The 25,566-nt window shown below is 40.4% G+C and overlaps 1 protein-coding gene and 1 long non-coding RNA gene across 3 annotated transcripts in view; one reads left to right on the forward strand and one right to left on the reverse strand.

Moving 5' to 3' along the window:
- The window catches only part of METTL25 (methyltransferase like 25), a 171,136-nt gene extending 146,303 nt beyond the window's left edge, over positions 1–24,833 (forward strand). For both annotated transcript variants that reach the window (XM_019514805.1, XM_019514806.1), the window contains 4 exons: positions 6,113–6,206; positions 22,108–22,182; positions 22,791–22,862; positions 24,423–24,833. In XM_019514805.1, coding sequence (XP_019370350.1) covers positions 6,113–6,206; positions 22,108–22,182; positions 22,791–22,862; positions 24,423–24,515 — 334 coding nt within the window. In that variant the 3' untranslated portion in view covers positions 24,516–24,833. The remainder of the gene's footprint in view (positions 1–6,112; positions 6,207–22,107; positions 22,183–22,790; positions 22,863–24,422) is intronic.
- LOC109295765 lies at positions 7,342–19,672 on the reverse strand. The gene is made up of 3 exons (XR_002096829.1): positions 19,662–19,672; positions 19,344–19,347; positions 7,342–7,871 (listed from the first exon to the last, which is right to left on the reverse strand). It is a non-coding gene; the product is annotated as an uncharacterized LOC109295765 (long non-coding RNA).
- Positions 24,834–25,566: the final 733 nt, after the last annotated feature.

Below are 25,566 nucleotides of genomic sequence, written 5' to 3' on the forward strand. Positions count from 1 at the left end.
TCACCAGGGGGAACCAGTGGGAACTGGGGGAGGTTCTGTTCCCCCAGGCACCACCTGGGGTTACTAGGAATAACGGCCACAAATTGTTAGAGAGAAGGTTCAGGCTGGACATCAGGAGACATTACTTTACAGTTAGGGCTGCCAGGCTCTGGAATGGGCTCCCAAGTGAGGTGGTACTCTCTCCTACTTTGGGGGTCTTCAAGACAGATATTTGACTGGGGTGATATGACCCCGGCACCCGTTCCTGCCCAGGGCAGGGGTCTGACCTGATGATCTGCTTAGGTCCCTTCTGACCCTAAACACTATGATATTATGATAATATGAACAAGTGGTGCAGAAGGGAAGTGAGGAGGTCAACATGCAAAATTCATCTGATGTATGTAACTCTGAGAAGTAGAAGAATAAACAAAATGAGCTGGAAGCTACAGCCTGTGAAAAGAACTATGATCTGATTGGTATCACTGAGACCTGGTGGGACAGTTCTTATGTTTAGTCTCATCATCAAGGGTTATACTGTTTTGGAAGGACAGGGTTGGGAGAAAAGGTGGTGGTGTTGCCTTGTTTATCGAAAACATATATGCTTGTTCCCTGGTGCAGGAAGAAGAAGACAGCAAAGCAGAATGCATTTGGGTGAAGATGAGAGATGTGGCAGCAACATAATGGTAGGAATTTATTATAGGCCCCATAATCAGGAAGAGGGGGTGGATGAGGCACTTGTTACGTGGGTGACAAATCTATCCAAAAGCTATGGAATGGTACTCTTGGAAGACTTCAATTTTATGGGCTTCTGCTGGAAAAACGATGCAGCCAGACACAAAATGTCATGCCAGTTCCTAACTTGTGTGAAGGACAATTTTCTGTTCCAGAAAGTAGAAGATACAACTAGGGGATGATCTGTCTTGGAGGATCTTGTCCTGGCCAACAGGGAAGAACTGGTGGGGGACATTAAAGTGATGGGTAGCTTGGGAGGAAGTGATCACAGTGTGATAGAATTCCAAATCCTGAGACAGGGAAGGCATGAGTTCAGCAAAATTAGTAAACTAGATTTCAAAAAGTGGATTTCCTCCAACTCAAGACTTGGTGTCATGGAAGGATAGATTGATGAATAAAGGCACCCAGGAGGGCTAGGAACTTCTAAGGGGCGCAGTATTAGAAACCCAACAAGAAACTGTCCTCACACATTGGAAGCATAAGAAAAATTGTAAGAGACCAAAAACAAGGAGCTTCTAAAATGCATCAAATGCAAAAGGAAAGCATGCAGGCAATGGAAAAATGGGCAGTTCACCGAGGATGCATATCAGGAAATAACAAGAACCTGCAGAGACAAAATTAGGAAGGCAGAGATAAAGAATGAGCTGAACCTGTCAAAGGAGGTTAAGGGCAACAAGAGGTTCTTTAAGTATGTTAGCCAAAAAAGAAGGACCAAGAAAGCTGTTGGTCCTCTGTTAACAAGCCAAGGGGAACTCCTAACCAAAGATGCAAAGAAGGCAGAACTACTCAACAGTTACTTTGCCTCAGTCTTCACAAAAAATTAAGCTGCAGCCAAACATGCAACAAAGATTATCTGGATAAGGAAAGGGACAAGCTGAGGGAGGAGACAACAAAAGAAACTGTCAGAAAGCATTTGTTGGGTATGAATGAATTCAAGTCAGCAAGGCTGGATGAGCTTCATCCCAGGGCCCTGAAGGAACTGGCAGATATTTTGGAGCCCTTGGCAGTGATCTTCACTGAATTTTGGGAGATGGGCCAGGTACCAGAGGACTGGAAAAGGGACAATGTAGTGCTCCTCTTTAAATCAAGCAAGGAAGAGGACCTGGGGAACTACAGACCCATTAACCTCACCTTAGTATCTGGGAAGTTAGTGAAGCATATCCTAAGGAAGATCATTTGCAAGCATCTGGAGGAGGAAAGGCTGATCACAAGCAGCCAGCATGGATGGATAAAAAACAAATTGTGTCAAACAAACTTGATCTTCTTTGACAAAGTAACTATTTGGGTGGATGAAGGGAATGCTGTGGATATAGTGTATCTTGGACTTTAGCAAGACTTGTGACAAGGACCCACATGATAGACCAGTTGGAGAAATGTGGGCTAGGTAAAACGACTGTAAGGTGGATAGATAACTGGCTCAATATCCGGTTGATGATAGAATGGCAGGAGATTTCAAGCGTCTGTGCCCAGTGCTGTTCAAAGTGTTTATTAACAATTTGGATGCTAGCCTAGAAATCTTCTTGAGCAAATTTGCAGACAGCATAAAACTGGGAAGGAATGCTAACATGTTGGAGGATGTGAGCACAATTCAGAAGGATCTGAGCAGAGTGGAAAGTTGGGCTAGAGCTAACAGGATGAAGTTCAATGCAAACATGCAAGGTGCTACACCTCTGGAGGAATAATCAAGAACACAAATATAAAATGGGAGATACCTGGCTGGATGTCAGCACTATGGAAAAGGACTTGGGAGTCTTGGTAGACTGCAGACTCAATATGAATCTGAAATGTGATGCAGTCGCACAAAAAGTTAATGTAGTTTTGGGATACATCAATAGAAGCATTAGGTGCAAGACATGGGAGGTGATAGTGCCTCTCTACTTGGCATTGGTTAGGCCGCATCTGGAGCATCATGTGCATTTCTGTGTTTTAAAAAGGATGTCAAAAAATTAGTCCAGAGGTGGGCAACAAAGATGATCAAGGACTTGGAATGCAAATCATATGAGGAGAAGCTGACAGAGGTAGGCATGTTCAGCTTGTCAAAAAGGCATTTAAGAGGGGACATGATAGCAGTCCTAAAACACTGGAAGCGCTGCCATAAAGAAGAGGAAAAGCACTGTAAATCTCCTGCTGCAGAGAGACGGACGCAGACCAATGCCTTGAAGTTGCAGCAAAGTAAGTTTAGATTGGATGTCTGGAAAAAACATCTTCACTGTTAGAACAGTGAGGTACTGGAATAGACTGCCTGGGGAAGTTGTGGACTCTCTCTAACTGGAGGTGTTCAAGAAGAAATTGGAGAGCCACTGGGTGGGGTTGATCTAGGTGTAGCTATGGCTGTGTTCTACCATGGGTATTTCCCATGCTTCTGGACTTTGCTGGTTACCCCTGCCCCCCTTTTCTGCTGTATGTCAGGGTATTTTTAAGCCTTCCCAGAAGCATTGGGCATTGGCTACAGCTGAGAGCAAAGTCAGAGGTTGCTGGCTAGAGGGTCTTGCCCCTCCACTCAGGGTCAGGCTGATCACCATATTTACAGTCAGCAAGGAATTTTATCCCATGGTTACACTGGTATGAACTGTGGTGGTTTTGGCCTTAGCTGGGGGTGTGGCCCTCTACCTGGGACCTCTTGAGCACATATTGATAACATTTTATAGAAGCAGGACATTGGCTGCCATGGTTCCCCTGCTTTACCTGTGGCAGGTTACCTGTGCTAGGTCAATGTTGTGTTAGGGTTGACACTAGTCTTGTGCACAGTTTAGGTTATGGTTTGTATGGAATGGTTTGGATAGGATGATCCTGCTTCAAGCAGGGGGTTAAACTAGATGACTTCAGGAGGTCCCTTCCAGCCCTACTTCTCTATGATTCTATGAAATTGGCATTGAGGTTGGGGCGGGGGGGTGCTGGTCATGCTTCCTAGGATGGCTGGGAGGTGGGAACAGTGAGGAAAGGTGCTTTTGGAGGAGATACTGCCCCTGCCCTGGGAAGGAAGCACCAGCTCATAGAGACATGAGCCAGCCCCCTACATTGTTCTCCCCTCCCTCCAACTAGACCCCAGTTGTGAACCCTTCCATGGCCCTGTGACCTAGCTAGCTGTCATGTGCTTTGGTGGCTGTTTGCACAATGTTGTACATCTGGGGGGTGAGAAGGTCACACCCCCGGGGACAGGAAGGGGAGGTGACTTGGTGCAAGAACCACCCCCTAGGAAGTAGAGTTCTGGGGATGGAAAATTTGTCCACACAGAACAGGAGGGTGGAAGAGGGGTCACTGTATCCTGGGATGCTGGACATCGACAACTTGGGCAGCTTATCTGTGGGGAGTGGCCATACATTACTGGAACACGAGCTGAGTAACATGGATCAGAAATAACGTGCCCTAGAGTGGCATAACTTTAAATCATCTAAAATGTGCTGAAAACTAGTTTCAGGTGTTAACCTGTTGACAATCCAGGGGTTAGAGCTTCAGAAGCCACCTAAAATTAATGTGTAACAAGGCCCTAAGACAATTAAGAGGATGAGTTATGAGGCTTTGAATCAGTAAAAGCCCATTCTTGCTTTTGATAGTTGTATATATACGGTGTGTATCTTATCTGATCCACAAGGCTCTTTACATTGGTAGCACATATGCACTGAAATGAATATTTTTTCCCAAACAGCATTTTAAATGCATAACCATTAATTGATCTTTGGACTTCTTTTGTCCTAGGTTTAAGTGCATAGGAATCATGAATATGTTCATAAAAAATTCAATTTTCCTTTTGTAAAATCAATTTCAAAACTAAATAATATAAAGAATTTGATAGGAGTATTTCTTGACTCCTTAACTAATAAAATAGGATTTCTGTGGGTTTCTGGTGAATTTCTTTTAAAAAAAGTTTAAAATATATAATTAATCTCTCATGGAAGATTAATAATATATACAATTAATCTCTCTCTCTCCTGGCTGTTTGTTCATAAATATTTGGAGAGAGTATTAGAAATATCTAATATGTTTGAAAATGTCATTTCTACAGTATATGACTGCTAAAGTCGATCAGACTTAGAATTGTCTGTTGCAATAATGGTACCTATGTAAGAAAATTTAGACAGATAGAACAAATATATGCAATTTCTTTGAGCTATTTTAAACTTTGAATAGAGATTTCATGTGATTTGCTAAAGAGTTTATGTGTCTGCAGGAGCTTTTAAATATTTTTCTTTACGCATGGCTTTATTACTATTCTTGGACCAATTCAAATATTTAGCCTGGTTTCTAAGAACTGCCCCCAACTGTAAATAGGAAAGATTCTGGGGTGCAGCAGAGCTTGCCTGGTCAGCAGATGCTTCCACAGCACTCCACATGGCAATGCTCTTGCCCACACCCACCAGCCCTGGCCAACGCACAGCTTCTGGTGGGGCTGTTTCTAGCACAGCTGCAGCTGGCCAGGTTTGCATTGTCATTGGGAGGCAAGCGGAGCACAGCAGCAGTGGGCTAGCTGCAGCTGTACTGGGAACAGCCCCACCAGAAGCTGAGTGCTAGCCGGGGCCTGGGCCAGCAGGGGTGTTCCACTTCCCTTGCCTCCAGCTGCGGCTGCTGCTCCTGTTCTCGCTGCATCTCTCCAAGCAGGAGGAAGCTTCAGTTAGGCAGCTCCTTCCCAGTGCATGGAGCTCCAGCTCCAGACTGCTTTCCACCCTCTCTTCCTGTCTGCAGGTGGCTGCTCATCATGCCAGGCAAGTGAAGTGAGTAGAAGGCAGCTGGGAGCTATGTGCTGGCCAGGGGCTGCCTGATTGAAGCTTCCCACCCACCCAAAGTGGCACAGCAAGAGCAGGAACAGCAGCCTCAACTGGAGCCAAGGGGAGCAAAACAGCCCCATCAGCCCAGGCCCCAGGTCTGGGGCCTGAGGCAGTGTGTAGCTTCCAGTGGGGCTGTTCCCAGTGTGGCAGCAGCTGGCCAGGTGCTGCTGGGCTCTCTTCACCTCCAGCAGCTGTTTCTGCTCTTACTTCTGCCCCTGCTGCACCACTACAGGCAGGCAGGGCAGAAGCTTCAGCCTGGTGGCTCCCACTGGAAGCAAGGGGAACAGAGGAGCATCTGGCTGGCTGCAGCCCCATTGGGAACAGCCCCATCAGAAGCTGCGCATTGGTGGGAGCCCAGGTCAGCAGAAACACAGTGCAGGCTGCCTTGGCGGAAGCGGGTAGGGCTCAGGTCCATGTAGAGCATTGCAGGGGAAGCTGCAGGCTTGATCCAGTAAATTTCCAGGCCTGATCTGGCCCACAGACTGTATTTTGCCCACCCCACTCTACAATTATTTTTCTAACTTGGTTGTCCCACTTATTTTCTCTGTTTTATAGAGATTCTGAATTTGTGAAACAATAACTTGTAACCTTTTATTGTAGGAAATTTTAAAAATATGTATCTCAATGTTTTTTTGTAGCGATCATCATGTTGGGAAAATTTTCTCCAAATCTTCCTCCTTCCTGGATTATGTCAGAAAGTCTCTGAAGAAGCTTGAACTGGATGAGTCAAAGGTGAGAAGCTGATTATTATCACATGAAATTCACATCAGTATAAACGCTAGAAGTGCCCAGCATTTCTATGGAGCTAGTTGTATATATTATATGAGCCACTTCACGTTCTTCCAGCCAGAATATTGCCATAAAACTATAAAATCCTGTATTTTCTTATTATTAGACTGTAGATCCACATTTATAGCTTTTTGTGACTTAACATATATTCAAGCCAGATTACCACCATTTGTGTATTCAACCTGGGGATTTACTTCTAGTAATATTTTCTTTATGTTTTTATTTTCATGTAAAAATGTTTGACTTGTGGGATGCCTTATTCTATTTTTTGCATGATTTCTAGTAGTCTAATTCATTTTTTTTTTAAACACAAATATATAATTAGAAGTAAAACCATGATTCAGACTGGTTCCTTAGAGCTCTGGCAGACTTTACATATCTTGTGCTTTATAAGAGCATTTCAGACAAAACATGAATGGCCACATGTTTGTCATGCTATAAAAATGGCAAATCCAGTACAAAAATGGTGAATCTACCCTGAAGAAGTTGTTGTTTGAAACAAAACTGTTCTGCAACAAATTTAACATCTGAATAAAGTTATATGATTCCCAGTATCCCATAGTGCTTTGCTGTCCCTCCCTGCACCCAGAGAGAGCAGCTGGCTGGCTCTCTGATAGCCTGCCTAGCAGGGAGATGTTAGGGAGCCCTGTAAGGACCAACTTGAAGCAGTAGCAGAGGCTGATCAGTCAGCTCTTGCTGCCCCTGGCAGTTTGCCCATCCCCCTTGGTGCCAAGAAGTAAGGGTCACAGGGCTGACCATGAGTCAGGAAATTTAAAGGGCAGCAGCAACTCCAGGAGTCTTGCAGGCAGCCCCAGACTAGAGACGTCCCAATCAGCCCTTGCTTCTTTGGCCACTTCTTGGGCTGTCTCACCAGCTGTCTCATCAGTCAGCACAATTGGCCTTGGGGGGGACACCCCCTAGTTGCTGACTGGCCGTTGGTGGGGGACAGGTGCCCCCCCAACTCAGATGGCACCAGTCGCCCGTGTACTGGGGGCTTCAGGAGCTAAGCAGCAGTCCCCTTTTGCCCCCTGGAAGAACAGTGTACCTTTCTGGCAACTCAGTGTTGCTTCAGCCAGGGGACTGGTACATGTATACATACTCCAGAGTGATCTGTTTTTTTGTAGTGCTACATCCTGTGTAGCACATCTGGCTCCTTGCTCTGGCAGCTGATTTAGTTTGACCAAGTGAGGTGTTTAGGATCTCTCTATGGTCAATGGAGAGACTTTAGGATTGCCTAAGACTGATTCAAGTTTAGATATCTAGGTGTTCCAAGGAACTGAAAGTGGTCAGCATCTCCAGAGCACAACTCAGAAAGCCGAGAGGCATGTGAAGAAATTTCTAAAATCCTCTTCTTCTCAGGAGATTAGGTACCTGACATAGTACTTGGAAGCAGGGACTAAAACCAAAGCCTTCTCCATTCCAAAGGAGCATCACAGAAACTAAGCTACTGAGTCACTTTGCATCTTGTTTGCTTCTTTTTGGGTCCTATGCCTCATGTATTTTTAGCTTCCTAGAAGCCCAGCTTGAATACTAGGTGAGTAGAGAACGGCCTTCCTCTAACCTCTTTTACTGCCTAGTAGTGGTGGACTTCTCTAAGGAAGTAGAAGGCTTAGGATCCAGATCTTCTAATTCTTGGGTGAGTGCTATACGCTCTAGGCCACTGTCGCCATTGTCTTTGAGTTAAACTCAATGCTGATGATTTAAGTTATGTACCAAAAAAATCCTTCCTATTTGAAAAGATTTTTCCAAGGACCAGCATGGGGTATAGGTGGAAATTAGGCACCCTGGTGCATCTAGGCCAATGCTTCTGTCCTGAGAGCCTTTTAAGGATGCCGTGGGGTGCCAGGCAATATTAGTACTGTTAGGTATGCAAGCACCTGTACACGGTTCACAAGGTAAAATAGGGGATTTCAAATAAAATGTCAAAAATATTCTGACGCATTGTGATTTTAGAGTTCTTTGCAGTGGTAGAGTTGCTCTACTATTTTTCTGTGGTCAATGAATTAGTGACACCTAAGAGCTGGCATCTTCCAAGGGGTGCTGTAAGTCCAACAAATGGTGCCTTGAGTCAAAAAAGGCCAAGAACCACTGATCTAGGTGTACCAACTAAATTGGGAGCTCAAACTGAAGCTCTAGTGCAGATGTTTAGGGAAAAATGCAGTTCAAAATGGAAGTGCCTAATGCATTTTGTAGCTGCTGGCTCAAGGCCAATTTGAATTGCTCTTTGGAGCTTAGATTGCTAAGGCACCAATTGGAATCCTGTCTTAAGTCTTTAATTAACATACACTTCTGTGTATATGGATGAGTTTAAGATAACTTTTCCCTGTCTTTTAGTTTCAAAGGACATGAATTGTGGAGAAGGATCCCCTCCACATAAATCTTGTATTTTCTTTTAGCCCCAGATCACAAAAGGAGAATGAGACAATAGATATAGTATCAAAGTCAAGAATGAGGTTTAGTTGAGAACTATATTCATATTCCCTGATAATTCTTTCTTATTCATTCAATCTTACTTTCAAATCCTATATTACTGTAATAGTGTGTAGGGACTTATACCAGTTTTGGCAGAGTTGAATTAAAACAGCTACATACAGTTTTAATCCACCAGTAAGGATTAGCAGGGGCTTCATGCAGTAATGCTAATGAGCCTCATAGACATCAGGCTCTTAATTCTCTGAAAGAGGTACATGTACAGCAGCAGGGAATAAGTTGAAGGGCATTTGTAAGAAAGTCAAAACAATTTCCTTTTGTTTCCCTCTAGCCATATTGGCCAAAGTATATCTTGGATGACTTGGAAAAAAATCAAGCCTTTTCTTCTCCATATATGGTGTTTATGATTATAGTACTGAATGCTTCCCCAGCATTTATGGAGTTGTTCTCACAGCATCTCTCTGAGAGAGGGAAGCACTGTTGCACTCATTCTACACATGCTGTCACCCAGAGTAAATAAGCACACCTCCCACATGCTTGTGCTCCTAAGGAGACATCAAGATCCTTTGCTTGTACTGACACCATGCTAGACTGCCTCCAGTCACTTTCTCACTTTCTCTGCATAGATGATAAACATGGCTGTTGTCGCCTTCATTAAAGATTTGAATGAATAGCTATCCTACACAAATATGCTGATATTTCATTTGCAGACTTTAAAGCTACAAGGCTCCCAAGAACTGAATAGTGATCCTGAGATAATCCACATGCATGACTTATGCTAAATGAATTATTTTCAGGTCCTCGCAGTAAATTTTTCTTGTGTCCTTTTTGAGGTCTTTGTCCAGTTGAATGCTCAAGTGGTGTAGCAATGTAAAAGATTTCTGTCATTCATAAGAAGAGTTAGCTATATCCACAACAATTCCTGCTGGTAATACTGTAATAGCAAAGAACTAAACACATGTTCTGAATTCACATTAATGGCTCATGCTATCACAGGACTACCGTAACAGTACCAGTGTTTAAAATAAATGAAATGTTTTAGCCATAGGTTTTTAATTAATAAATCCAATTCTGTATATTCATGAATTCATTAAATAATCCAGGTTATGGTCTTGAATAAAATTCTAACAATTGAGAGAGGCAGTAAAACGTGTAATTGGTGGATTAAATAAAGTACAAAGTATTTCATACAGTTTTTGAATAAGAACTGTGTTATATTATTGTGACATTTATAAACTTATACAAATCTGTTCGTAGTGAACAAATGCATGCTAATGTTTCTGAGTCTTTAATTACCATCTGTTTACATTCAAAATGATGTAAACAACTGAAGTGTACAGTTAATCTAGCATGCTTCTGGACTGGTTTTTAATCCTATGAAATTACTGTGTCATGTGGAATAAGAGAGAGAACATTATCATTATCATTCCAAAGCAGGCAGAGCTGCATATGGGAAATTTTATAGGTGGCTGGAGTCCAGGTAAAGTTGATAACTATAAATTGACAAGACACCAGAAGACACTTAGAAAAGACCTTGAACATTTTGCCACTGCAGGTTTTGTCACTTTATTAATGTCATTTGTACTGGCATGTGGTTTAAGATCTGTCAAACTTTTCATTATAAATTTATTCTCAGATGTGATATGTAATTTAGGGTAAAAATTTGCTCAAATTAGGGCAGTGAAGGTTTTAAAAAAGCTGTTTTTGCCTTGAGTACAGCGGCATTATATCCATTTCACCCAGGGACAGCCAAGTTCACCAATTGCCTGGCATTAAAAATAACCCCAGGAAAGTGCCATGTTTCTTTATTAATTTGTGTGTGCGCAAGAATCCCCAACAGGATAATGGGTTGGACAAAGGGAAAATGTAGTGATGAAGTAAAGGAGAGTGTGGAGGGCTAGTTAGCATTTATCCGTAAGATTTTTTCTTTGCTCTTATGCTTATTGGCTGTAGTCGTACACATGACATTTTGTATGGAGGCTCAAAAGAGAGAGAGCCTTTCTCGTCAGAAGGGCTGAATGTATTCACCTCTGTGTTTTACTCAGTTTCCACCCCCCAGATATTCCCCTAAATCCTTTATTCCCCTAAATCCTTTATTCCCCTAAAATTATGAGGGAATACCTCCTATAGCCACATGCATGTATGTTGGACCTTGAGTAACTGGGAGACAGTGCTTAGCGCTGCTTTTTGCCCCACAGGAGTATGCACTTCCTCTTGGCAAGTTACTTTAATTCACACAAGGCAAGAAGTAATTGTCTCTCTGTCTTCTTAGAGCCTTGCTATAGAGAACATACCAGATCCAACTTCAGGCTAAGCAGGAAACAGAAGCAGAGCCAGGGCTGCAGAAAGACTGCTCAGCAAAGGGCAGGTTAGTCCAGTGGGCAAGTAGCCTTTCATGCCCCAGAAAGACAAGCAACTATAGGAATCCTTAAACATTCTAATTAAAATGCGGGCTGTTTTCAAATACATTTTGTTAACAGTTTTTTAAAAATTTTTGATCGAATTAACCTAATCTATCATAATGCCTAATAGATAACAAATCAACCATAACCCAAATGATGGATGCCCAGCAAATGGCATTAGTATGACAGGCTGAGCACAGACGGTCATTTGTACAGGGGGATGTTTTTGAGGGAGAGGGAGCAGTAGAGATGTTTAGGCTGCAGCTGCCCCGTCTCCCCTGTTCTTCATGTCTTCCCCAGCCCATGGTGATACCGGTCTGTGGCAGGCAAGGGGAGTGGTGCCTGCTCCACTCCACCCAGTCTCCAAGGGAAGTGGAGCAACAGTGACGTCTCCCTGCATGTGCCCTAGGCCAGACTCCGGATAGCAGGGTGGCAAAGTATCCTCCACTCTGCTCCCAGTCTCTGGGAAAGGAGCAGAGGGAGCACTGGAGCAAAGCCTCTAGCTGCTACGCTAAACAGGGCACTGTTCAGTTTAGGGAAGAAGCAGAGAACAGCGGTGGCTGCTCCTCCCACTTCCTGAACCAGTCTGAGAAAGAAAAGGAGCAGCACGGCTTCCTCAAGCTGGGCTGTGCCTTACTGCTCTGGGCCAGTCCAGGGCTGGAGAGGAACAGCAGGGCAAAGCCCATCACCCAGAGCAGCAGGATGGGGCAAAGAAAAGTCAACTGGGGACAGTGCAGCTCCCTGTGCTCAGCTTCTGGTGCCTGGGAACTGGGGAGCAGGAGCAGCGAAGCAAAGTCCCTGCCAGCATCTTGGTGTGAGAGGTGGGCAGAGGGCTGTGTGGCTTCTTGCCACTGAGCTCCCAGTGCAGCAAATCTCATACCAACCAGGGACTCCAGAAGCAGCAGGGAAACAGCTGGTGGCTGCTCCTTCCCTCCCCTTCAGATCTACAGGAGGGATGGGAGCTGCTTCCCTCTGTGCCTTCTCAAGACTGGTGTGCCCCGGGAGGGTTAAGTGTACTGACATTCAGTCTCCTGGAAGAAATTCTCCCAGCAGCAGTCCCAGTCTATGAGAAATGATGTGCTGCTTGGGAAAGAGCTGCAGCAGCAGGAAAAAACCCTAGCTCTAGGAAGTAGTCCTAAGAAAGAGGTAAGTGTCTGGTGGACTTAATGGGAACTGATAAACCGCAACAGAATATGACTCCGTAAGACACCTGGGTAAAAACTTTCCTGTATTTCCTGTTAATAGCTTGTTAATAAAGGAGATGTTTAGGTCAGTAGGAAATAGTTGCTATTCGAAACATAGAAACGTGACTAGATTTACCTACAACTGGGCAAAGATATTAGGGCAACACCACACCTAGGCACAAGGAGACATGCAGGAATGCCACACTTCTGATACACTGTATTCAGTGAAAAAATACTATAACGAGCTTAACTTCATCTTGTTGCCACATTCAAGCATAAAGGACATTTATACACTATGCTTTTGTGGTGTGATGCACTGGAGAGCCAGTTAATTGAGTCTGCTCTACACGCGAGCTGACGTGCTCAGCGCTGAATCACATACAGTTGTGTAAGTGGTGAAATGTGCGTCAGTGCAGAGAAAATGGCAGCAGTGCACCTTTGAACTACAACACCTTCGATGTTTTAGCTCAAGAGAGTGCCAGTGCCATTTTCTTTGCGCTAACGTGCATTTTCACTGTTTATACAAATGTACACGCTGCAGCACTGTGCGCTTTTTAAAAGTGCCTGGTGCTGCGGCGCAAGCATGTGTACAAATGTCCATATAAGCTATAATAAAATAGTAGCTTGCTCTTCTACAGGCTACTGGTGTTTGTGATGGTGAATTTGTCATAGTCAAAATATTTCACAAAGCACTAAAAGCCCTTCAAGAAACATCCAGCTTAAATATATACAATGGAGGTATATTAGCAATTCCTTAGTTGAAGTTACATTAAGCCTTCACATTTGATGGAGCCTCAAGAGTGTGTTTGTGTTTTGTTTGCTTGTGTGTACAAGCACTGCAAGTTTGCTTGTTTTTGTTTAAGCCCATAGTGCTCCTTCAAGACTGCCTTGCTTAACATTTTTCATTTTCAGTTCTGAACAATACAGCGTTAGTGATATTTTAAATTAATGGCACAGTAACTGCATACATGGAAACAATGTAACCCTAAAGCAAAGATATTTATCATCTTCTTAAATAATTTAAACAGCTCTGATGTTTGGCACGTTGCATCTAAAGGAGGTCAGAAAAAAACCTATCCTTAACCCCCTGGTGTAGCTTTTTTATACAGCACATTTGTCTAGAGAGAGATGTTTATCAACATACAACCTGCTGTCTCTCATTAAAGTTACTTCTCACTGATGTAACACTTTACTGGGACAGAATGTAGAACGGTACAAATTTCAGTCTCTACTTTAACCAAAGGTTGTTGCTTTTTATTACTTTTAACATTCTGTAAGGAGTTGTATGCCACTTCTTGTTAAGAGAATATTTATATTGTAAGAATTTCATCTATATTCTTTAGTATCATTAATTGGAGCCAGGCTGTAGATATAACAAAAGATACTCTATTCCCTGCACTTGCAGTGAAATTTAAAGTTAATGCAACTTCATTGGAATTACTGTTTGCTTGACTTTGATATGGCATTTTTTTTTTAAATTCAGAGTGCTTCCTTTTTAAACGGAAACACTTAAAGGTGACTACTGATGTTTTACGTAAAATGTATTGGTCATTCTGTTCAGTCTCATACACAAATGTCTAAAAAGTTACTGTCACATTTTTGAGCACTTTTCAAAGAGCTGATGCATACATTTGGTATGTATACCTTGTTAGTTTGTATTAAAGAAACATGGTGAAAAAGCATACATATGCTCATTTCTTTCAACAGTTTCTATTTTGGTGAGGCAAACATCTAATAGTAGCATTATCATATAACTGAAAAATGTTGAAATGTAAGCAACTGGAATGATGAATCGCACTTTGGTGTTACCCACAATATGAACTGTAGTGAAATCAGTGGATGAACTAAATATATTAATATTAAAATCTGGCCTGTTGACTACCATTTAAAATAAGGATAATACTTATATATATATGTAAGTGTGAATATAGATATATACTTTTGTGCGTATATGTATATATACACTTTTGTATCTACAACATCATTTTGTATTCCAACTTTTTCATTATGCTTTATCATAATTTACAGTGTGACTACCAAAAAGAAATATATACAGTAAAGTCACCTCCTGCTCTAAAGGCACAATGTACATGGGTGTTCTGGAGGATAGCTTTTCATATTTTAATGGCAACCAATTAATCACATTAGCTAAATATATATTTAATACATTGGATTCAATCCTACATAAATTATCAACATACTGGGTTTTTTCTATAACATACCCTAGTAGCATGCATTTATATAACTATGTGAAAATTATGCTTCCTTTAAAATTACTGCCCAGAGAAAGAAATAGTGCAATTTCACTATGTAGAGATTCCTACAGTATTAAATACAAGTCATGTCCACACAAAAGCTTAATGCGCAGTAGTAATGAGCTACTGCACAGTAAGCATCAGTAGGCAACTGTGCTATACTGTGCAGTAATGCTAGTTACTGTGCAGTCATTTAGTACTTGGTTATGCAAGTACTAAATGACAGCACAGTAACAACTGTGGGAACTTTCAAAGGAGCCTAAGGGAAATAGGACCCATCCTCATTATTGTCCTTTGAAAATCCTGGCATCACATTTGCAAAGCCAAATGCCTGTATATAGAAATAACCACATAGTGGTTAACCACATATAACCCCAATTGATTGTTTTAATATCCCTTGGCCCTTTGAGGTAACTTCAGGATGGAGGCCATATGGGTTCACATTACCGCTCAGCTCACTGTCTCTTTGCTGAGCTGTATTCTGAAGGCTTTGTAGTTATATGTGTGTATTATTTTAATGTTAGGAAATGTTTGGGCACATTAGCAACATTTCCATGTGGTGTTTTCACTAATTTCATAAGAGGGATGATGTGTACCCCATCTTTTGCAGTCTGACATACCTGTTTCTTGGCCTACTCTGTCCCTATACAGGGAATCTTGGAAGAATAAAGCAGATACGAAGAAAATCTTCTCCCCTGATTTTTACCTTGTATACAACACTCATTGAAGGCCTTTTATCTTGAGTGTTTCAGTGAACTTCGGTTTTGATTTGACTCAGATAAAGCCCTTCCAAAATTGCATAGTTACAAAATTGTAAATCCACACAGTATTTTGCATGAGAATTTTCACTTTCTATGCAAGGTAAACCAGGTTATGCTGTTCATCAGGACGTAGGAGTTAGGAAGGGTTACTGTATAGTACAAAGAAAGCTTCATAGGAAAATGGTTCGTCTTGCAGATCTCCATAAATGCCTTAGGATATGGCATCATGGTATGTATATCCAATCACTCCCTGATTAGGTTATGTATTTACCAAGTCTAGCAGCTTCAGAGTTGGACATGAAACTCCCTATTTTAATGGTCAAGTGTAGATCTTTTTCTTCCTTTTTCTGATTAAAAAACTGGGAAATTCCATACAAAATGTTCCAATTGATATGTGTAAAGTTTTTAACACCTGAATGATTAAACAGTCAAGTGAAGAAGTACCGGATTTACAGCTGCACATACAGCTGTACAACAGTTTAAAGTCCCTTCTTGCAAGTTAGGGTAGGCTTTAATTACGTGACAATATGCTTTTCTTCAAGCAGTACAAAGTACAGTTCTTTTCTGCAATCTAGGAATAAAAACATATAACATTTTGTCATCTTTTTTATTTTTAAATTATATTAATTCTTTGTTGGTATGAGAGAGATCTTCAAACGGCATTGTTCTCACTTAGTCTTATCTGACCAAAGAGTCTCTTCCCTGTGCAGTTACTACAACTCTTTACCTTTCCTAGTATCGCTTCAAACTTATTCCCATTGAGGTCTTCTGTCTAGGCTTTGTTATTTTTCCCCAGTCAGATTCCAGTAATGATGGAGTCTTTCATATGGCACAGCTATCCAATTCCATCCATAGGTTCCATGCAAGGCAAGGTTGGTCGTGTTAATGAATTTTCGGATTCACTAGCTTCAGTCTTTATTATGCTTACATCCAAACAAAAAGCATACCCAAAATGTCTTCTTGAGAATTATCTGCCTGATGATTTTCTACTGGTTTTAACATAAACTTAAATCCTTTGATCACATAAAGTTTTTTTTCACACTTTCTAAAATCAGATGAATATATATGCATTACTGAAAAAATGCACCTTTGCATAATGTTCAGCTGGTTCTGAAAAACTGAAAACAGGGCTTTTGAATAGAATGGCCTTGTCAGGTTTAACCATAGAGTTGCTAATGGCAACACTATAATTAAAGCATTAGTGTGGAATGCTGTCTGAGACAAAAATTAATAGAAATCATTTTGGTTTCAGTCATTCAGGTTTTTTCCTTTAGTTACTTGAAGAAAACCCAAGTAGATCAAATACTGTTAAAAATGTGTTTTGTGTGTGGCCTGGCCAGCATGTTCTTGTGGTTTGCTTTGCTTGCTCTTCTAAGAATAATGAGTTCATGAACATGCCTTATGCTTTGTTTGTGGATGATTGCCACCTTTATTTTTAAGGAGAATGAGGATAGATTTTGCTATATGCTAAGCTGTAGCATTTTGAAAATAACAATCATCATGTATTGGTTTGCTAGCACCACTAGGCTAGGCTTATATCTGTAAAATATTGGTTTGTATGCTGGATTGTCATTTAAGAAGATGTGGTGCAGCAAAATGAATTTAATCAAAGTCAGTCACTGGTGTGGTCTGCTGAACACGTGGTGGTGGTCCATGCTAGTTTTCTTCCTTTTCAGCTGCTAAATTACATCAGAAGAAACCATTTTCCTGCCACTACCTTTTCATGTAAAGAATTGCTGTAGGTGTCACGCAATTGTGAATAGGTGGGGGGGAGGAGGGAGGCTGACCACATGATTGTGACTGGGAAAGAAAGTATCCAGGATCTCTTTATTAAAATGAAAAAAGGAGGGAGGGGGAAATTATTTAAGATTGTTATTGATGTACCTCCTTCAGTCTTCCAACAATATCCATCTCATTGGTTTTTTTGTCAGCTTCTTACATAACACCTTTCTACTGCCTTCTGGGTCTCTGACATGTGTAACCCCCACCCTGAGCTAATTTGTAATGCTGGTAGTTCATAAAGGTTTATGCTGAACAAAGCAAAAGAAGACCTGACTGAAGCTGCTAGATATTAATATGACATCAAACGATAATTAATTACATGATGCTGCTTTATGTCCTGGTGTAACTTAAGGGAAAAAGAGAATGGGAACATGGTTTGGGTGCCGATTTTGGTGGATGAAACTCTGGTTTGAAAATTAGGCTTTTATTCTGGGAAGTAAAATAAGAAGATAGAGCAGGGGATTTTAGATAAACAGAGGAAAGCTGTCTCTCAGCCCACCATAAGCAGCACTGCATACATAAATATCTCCCTGGCAACAGCTGTTCCTGCAAAGTGGTGGATTATTACATAATGGTGTTGAAAGATTAAGGGGAAATTAAAAGAGAAAATCATGATCTGTGGCTTTCTTTTTGCCTTTTATCCAGTGAAGCGCTGCAAAAGCTACATGTATATAATTAGAGAGGAGGGGCTCAAGGTCCATGTGTACTATTTTGAACATTACATAAAATATGAAGCCATTTGAATATATCCCAAATCCCAGACTAAAATGTCTGAATGCGTGTGTCTGCCTGCGGAGGAGTTTGAGATGACTTAAAACACGTAGGCTGAGATTTTCTGTAGCCACTTTCCCATGGAATTTGGCTTCCAATGGCTGTGAAAATCTCTCATCTTAAAGTTCAGCTACCAAAAATAGAAGGAAGGTATAAAACTTGTTAATTAAAGAGATTTTGTGACGTTTATGTTAACTTGTGTAAGGAGTTATAAGTTTGTATTAATGCTGTATATCTGCGTAAGACAGTGTCAAATTTTACTCTCATCTGAAAAAGTATTTTTTTACATTTTTACCTAAACTAGAGAAATAATGCAGATTACATACAGTAAAAAACATCCTTATCCCATTATGATTTCAGAAGAGAAGGAAGATGAATTTCAGTTACTGCGCAGTAACTGCACATGTGTAGACACACCCACTTTGGACCAGATCCTGCTTAGTCTTATAAAACCTAAGTAATCATGCCTCCAAAGGGTGGCTTCAGAGGTTTTAGGTACTCTGACCATGTCTACATGAGCGGCAGACTGCACAGTTGTTACTGCACAGTCATTTAGTACTTGCTTATGCATAAATGACTGCAATAACCAGCATTACTGCACAGTACCGTCGGCTGCACATTTTTTCCAGTGCTACTGCACAGTAGCAATGAGCTGCTGCACAATAGCTTGTTGTTACTGCACAGTAGCATCGCCGCACGGTTAGTGCCTGGCAACGCCACTGTGCAGTAGCAACACGCTACTGCACAGTAGCTCATTGTTTCTGCGCAGTAGCATCTTGTGTGGACGCACCCTGCATGTACGTTAGGTACCTAGGAGGTATGCATATACTTAGGAGGTATAGGTAAGTGCCTTCAGTGAACAAGTCAGATAACATGGAGGTGCCACAAACTAGCCAATTGTAAAAGCTAAGCACAGTGTCCATCCCTCTATGTAGTTAGGCATTTGGCTCCATTCATACAGGATCCAGAATGTCTACTCTGACTTCTAAGGGTAGTTGCCTGATTGGTGATGGGGATATCTGCCTGTTACCTAATGGGTCAAAGCACTTCCCCAGGAAGTAGGAGAAGCCACTACATTTTTTAGCTTAATGCTCTTGTTATGAAAAATATTTGTGGTGAAGGAGCCCTGGGAGATTGGGCTTATGTTTAAGTAGAATGTAGGAATTTCCCCTGTCCCAATGTGGATTGGAGTACAGCTTAGTCAGAAACAAAGCACCTGGGTGATCAAATTCAATTACTTCTGAGCCTGCTGTAGATGCCTAAAGAAGTTTGCAGTCCAAAAAGGAGGTGTGAATGAATTTAGGCATCTAACACGTTTTAGGGCTTTTTGAACTGGCCTATGTTGATCAGCCTTTGAGATTTGGAAACAAATTCCATTGAAGTCCCACTGAGGTTCCTATGGAACTAATCTGTATTTGGTCCTTAAAATCACAGAAAGTTCCTGAAAATTTGCAGCTATCCCTGAGAGTACACGGCATGGGAGCATAAAATAAACTTTTCTTTCCAGGACTTGTGTCTGTTCAGGGGGCAGACATCGTAAGCCTGGAGATCTTGCTTGTCTACTTGTCTCTGCTGCCAGTTTTGTCCATTTCGTCTGCTATACCAACCAAATCAGAATGAACTAACTTAAGGGGAGAGTATGCATCATCACATTGTCCACTGGTAATACCATCATGGTGGTATTAGCTTGGAAGAGCCTAGGGTACATTATAGCTAAATCAGTGAAGAGATTCTCGCCAAAATTCAGTTTTCCTATATTTCTTGCAGCTTACTTGGGAATGTCCAAAACTCAAACTTTGCAAAAATTAAAGACTTCAAGAAGAAATAGGGGCAATAGCATGTTCTTTGTTTTAGTGATTGTATTCATGTTATAACATCCAATTATATTAGAAATCCTATATTCACATAATACTGGGTACATCTACACATGCTCTTAGCGTGCAACAATAAATTCCGGTCAAATGGGTACCTAATTCATGTATGTTTAACTATCGGTGTAGTACTAGAGTCTGTGGAGCATGCTGTCTGCGAATTTGGGGCAGGGCAACTAGATGCTCCAGTTGCCATAAATGCAGTGTGTTTCAAAGACCAATCTAGTATAATCGGGATTTTCAATTGCTTCCCTCCCATAAAATTGTCCAATGAGTTTTATCCTTTTCATGTCCTCTGTTGTGGAATCTCTTTGACTACTATTCAGCTCATAAATTCAGACTTTCTTTTTTGCTGACCTGTTTTATTGAATTGGATCACCTTCCATTGTTTTAATGGTATAGTCTGGAACATTTCCTAATGTGCTATGTGGTAGCATGGCAGATTTTGGGAGATACAGTGAGCAAGGAGAGAGAGAGGTGAGGCATTAGGGCCCAAGCCAAGCAGAGCTGGATCTGACAGTGGCAGGGAGAAAGAGAGGTAAATAATGTTTGATTTTAAAATGATTCAGTTAAACATTTACAAATTTGGTTGGTTTCCACCAAATGGTTCATGTTGGAAACATGATTCAAAAGGGAAGCTGAATTTTCTTGGCTTTTTTTTCAAAAAGACTTTATTGTTATTATTCAGAGCGACTTTTTTATCTCAAAATTTCCTTTTTTAAAATCCCTGACTAAACATGAAACATCTTGTTTGCATTTAGTTTGGGGTCCAAGGCAAACTTTTATTCACTCTATAACTTTTTTTGGTGGGGGAGTAGGCGAGGAGGGGATGACATCTGCAAACCCAAAGTACCAATGATTTGCAGAGTTCTATTTAGAAGTTCTCATGGCAGAAAAGTCAGTGCATTTGCAGGTGTCAGTAGAGCTACACAAGGGCTTACATCTGTAGTCGAGAGTTAACTTTCTTTGAGGAACGCGTGGGAGTTTCACTGTAGAATGAGCCAGCAATCCTGTCAACCCCAAGCATTCCAACATTAAGTTTGAATTTCAAAAGTTAGGAGTTTGCTCTACAACTGATTACATTTTAAAAAAAAGAAATTAATACAGTTTTATCCTTGTTTAGAATGATGCAGCTGTATATAGTGTGATCTTTAAATATGATACGCCCCTCACATTACCTCCCTCCTGAAGTCAAACTCAAATGACTACAGATTGTGGGTGCCACAAGCAAATGGAGGTCTGGCTCTACCATGAAGCTGTTCCCCAAGTCCGTCACTCTCACCATTCAGCGGTCTACTGGCTCCCTGCTGGAGAGCGGTCCCATCTCACCCTGCTAGGTGTCATCAGTCCCATTCCTTCCCAGAAGGACTTGCGCAGTGAGGTCCTGCAGTCTCAGTTTCATTACCACTGCCTTACAGGCTCTTGCAGCCGTCAGCTCACACCTCCTACACTCCCAGCAAGCTCTATCAGCAGCATCACTCAGAGGGAGGGTTTCCTTTCCTTTGGGCCCTCGTTACTTTCATATGTTATGGGCAAACCTGGTTGCTTGCTCTGATTGCTGCAACGTCTCTAGAGCTCTGACCTGCTCAGAATACAGAGCTTGTACGGAAGGCAGCTCCAACTGCTACTGCAACACAATCAGTACAGTAGCCTCTAATGACCAAAAAGGGAAACTTCACGTTGCTCAGGCAAAATTCATGAAGTATCTGGTTTTTTTTGCACCAAAAGCAGCCCAAAAGTGTAGAACTTCCTATAGTGTGAATGTTAGTAAAATTGCATCAGGACACCTGGGGAAGTAGAGGAGAACTGCAGGGATACTTACAGTTGGAGAAAAATAGATACAGATTTTTTTTTATCCATTTCACAGATGAGCCACAGAGAAATTAAGTAGCTTCTTCAGGAGCCGGCAGTGAGTAATTGGCCAAATATGGAATAAAACCCCAGAGTCTTGGCACCTCACTCTGTTACTATGTGCACTATATGCCCTCCTTTATTTGACTCCTTTATAAGCCCTTTAGTATTTCTTCACAGGATGAATGTGAAAGGCTTGTTGTAAAAAATGGGAATATCACCTGCACTTCAGTGTGTGGTGCTCATTTAAGAATGGCTTCAGCCTCCTGAATAATTAATATATCTGAATATTTCATGTTAGAATGAAATGCTAAAGTTAACTGTAGAACAAGTAATTGAGACCAGAAAAAATTGCTACTTTGAAGATTATTTTAAACCTTAGAAAAGTAGTAATTTGGAAATAAAACTCAGAGTTCATTTTACAGTATCAGTACAGTTCAATTTCACTTTTAATTAGGAAAAAATAATTTATTTTTGGAAGTTGGCTGGACTAAGTAATAGAAAAGGCTTTAATTGTCATTTTTTTTCCTGTTGCAGCTCCCAGACAGCCGTATAATGGATTACTATGAAAAATACAGGCCTAGAATGAATGAGCTGGAAGCATTTAATATGGTAAAAAAAAAAATCAAAGGATTAAAAACATTACTTTGTATATGTGGGCAAGTCTAGAATAGAGCCCTATTAAATTTTACATGGGGGTGGACCATTGTATGATGTGATATGCTGTCTACAAAAAAAAAACCTCACGTTTTGAGCATATCCTATTCCAGAACTATATTAGGTGTCAGTCAAATAATAAAGCAAACACATGGAAGAGTCCTTTTCAAGGGGGATTTACTGTGAAGAAAGAAGTATCAGAATCTCTTTGAACCCAGATTGGTCTCCAGGCACTTATTTAATAAAAATACATTTTATTAAAGTTCATTATTTCCCATTTTAAAAGCTTTGTGCCTCCTGTATGATTTGCTTGTTGACTAATGCCTCAAGCCAACCAAATAGCATAGTTTCCTTGATCTTTCACTGACTTTTGATCTTAACTAGACTGATTTTTCTGAAGACGTTCAATGGATGGGGAAGAATTGGGAAGTTATCAGTTGTGCGACTCATTTATGAGGAAATGATTCTTATTCTAAGAAATTATTTCTGGTGAAATGAGTAGCCATTTAATAATCTGTTGGCTACCTTTCTAGAGGTTTAATATCATCTAATCTTTCTTTCAGTTGAAAGTTGTTCTGGCTCCCTGTATAGAAATGTTGATACTCCTGGATCGTCTTTGCTACCTCAAAGAGCAGGTATGTTCACATTATAATTTATTAAACCTAAAGGCTGTATTAGTCAGCTGGGAGTGTTAGCCAAATTATTCACTGAGCAACAGACTCCCTATTGCAGAATTACTATTCTCATCATATTTACAAGTTTTAAGTGTTCATTCCATCTCTGTCTAAACATATGCCCAACAGATGTTTTTATTTTCAGCAATGCTACAACAATAAAGTTTATGTTCTTTTAATTGTATGGTAATTACTAGTCAGCAGACGGTAAAAAAAAATACTACTAATCTCATTTCTGTACTATGCACTGAGAAATTTAGTCATTAAAATAAGTACTGAAAGTGCTACAGAAACATTTCCCTATGTACATATTATAGTTTTCAAGTAGTAATAATGGATAGCCTCATCTAGTGTTCATTGATCTCATCATGAGCATTTCCACATACTTCATTGGACTTTGGATTAGGTAAATAATGTACATGGGCTATTTTTATACCTACCTAATACATAAAATGAAATCAGCTTTTTGCAAGCAAATAATCAACTGACAGGCATGTAAGTAACATAGCAGGTCTGAAGAGGCCAAATTTAAATCTGGTATACAGAAAGAAGGTGCTGCTACATTAACTTTAATTTGAATTTCACCCTCCTAGTCTAAGAACTTGGCTGATTAACTCAGAAGTAACAATCACACTTAGGCTGTAGTAGTAAAACACTTTCTATACAAAAGTAATTTGTTACAAAGAAATGGTGTGTCTTTTCAGTTTCTGTTATAAGCTATGGTCAAAATAATTTTTTCATATTAAACACGTTCATCTGAACAGCTCCGTTTTTCCACTATAAAACTTTCATTTTAACAGCTTTATTTTATCATAAGTAAATCTTTGCTTTATTCTCTTCCATAGAGCACTTGGAACAAATGAGTTGTAATAAATGTTTGCTTTTGTCCTAACTGGTATTTTTACAGAGAGAGGCAATTTTGAAATATTTAAATAATGATGTATTTTTCCCAAATGCCAACAAGCAATAGATCACATGGAGATCTGTCTGATTTCCAAAACAGGAGATTAGACCTGCTGCATTTAACACTGATTTACTTATAAATGTAATACTTAATCTGGCATGAGGAGACTCCAAATCTGTGCTTTTTCTAGAGAAGAAAAAAAATCCCAAATGATGGAAGCCATATAAAATGGTAGGGCTATATCCAAAGTGCCTTGTTCATGTGGGTAGTAGTACTCGTGAATAAAATGAGAAGGATTTGTCCCTTTACATTTTTGCTTATAATTATAAAATAAGGGATCTGTGTTCAGAATGGGTGGTAGACTCTCACATGAGAACATCTAAGAAATAATGCAATGACTATGAGCCACAGATTGTTTTATTTTTCATACTCATTTTTGTCAGTTCACAACAAAGCTGCCAGTAAGTTTAGCAGTGAGTAACTGCTTTTCCTGCTTTGCATAAAAGTCACATTTTCACTTTTTTGCATTTTATGCTTTAAAATTTGGATTAATTCCCATATTTTAGCTTTTAAGTCAAACACATTTTAATGTACTTTAATCATATATCATTTTACAGGACAACATTGCCTGGTCTGGACTGGTGAAGCTATTTGATCCTGTGAAATCCCCCAGATGCTATGCAGTTATTGCTCTGAAGAAACAGCAGTGATTTAAAGTTGAAGCAAATTGTAGATAGGTTTAAAGCTGCCAACTTGATATCATTACTACCTTTTAACCTCACTTTTATCATTTTAAGTTATTATCCGAGTACCAGGGTACTGTATATTCCACAGTTGTTTTGTTTTTACCTGAAAAAATAAAGCATTGAATGCATATATGAATTATTTGGAAATATATCAAAAGCAAAGCCGTATCAAAGATATTTTAAATGTCACTATTACTTTACTAAGATACAGTTAAGAATTAATTTTCACAGAAAAAAATAGGGATATATATCCTACAATTAAATTTCTTTTAGCAAAATTGACTTTAGTGTTTTATCCATTTTTTGTTGTTGTTGTTGTTATTACAGGTCTGATATACGGAGCAGTGTAATTTTCTTGTTAACTGAGTGCTAATCAGATTGTAGTGTAGTTTAGAGTTGACTTCACTAGCACAGGTACTAGAAGTAGTCAGGCACAATAGCATGAAACTTTTTTAGCAGGATAGATTTGCCCACCTGAAGACCTGTGCTGTCATAGCTAGACTGCTTCTGATATGCAAGCTAGCAGGCATCTCTGCACTACACCATAGTCTGTGTTGTAGACATACTTCACATCTGAAACCCAAACTTCAGTGAAATCAATATGGGTTTTGCCAAAAATGTGGCAGAATTTAAGATAATGCTCTTAGGTCTGGCATGAAATGAATGATGATTCGGTGAATCTGTGCTAAAATGGAAGGTGTAAAATCCTTATTTTTCTTTGTTAATTGTAGAATTTTCCACATTAGTTACCATAGTAACTTGTATGTTATGCTTTCTTGCTAGCCATTTAACTAGGGACCTACCAAAATCATGGTAGAATGCCGCATTTTTGACAGGTGCCCTGAGGAAAAAAAAACAGCTTACCAAATGCTGGGGGATCACACTTTGCCTGTGAAAATAGCTGTCAGCCCTGCAGTCTGCCCACCATATTGGCCAGCAGCCAACAAGCTTGGTAGATCCTTAGGTATAACATAGAACAGATAAAAGAGAAGCTATCAAATCGGTAGCTTACAAT

Source organism: Gavialis gangeticus, unplaced genomic scaffold (genome assembly GCF_001723915.1).
Source record: "Gavialis gangeticus isolate Ggan-Ray unplaced genomic scaffold, GavGan_comp1, whole genome shotgun sequence".
NCBI classification, from domain to species: Eukaryota; Metazoa; Chordata; order Crocodylia; family Gavialidae; genus Gavialis; species Gavialis gangeticus.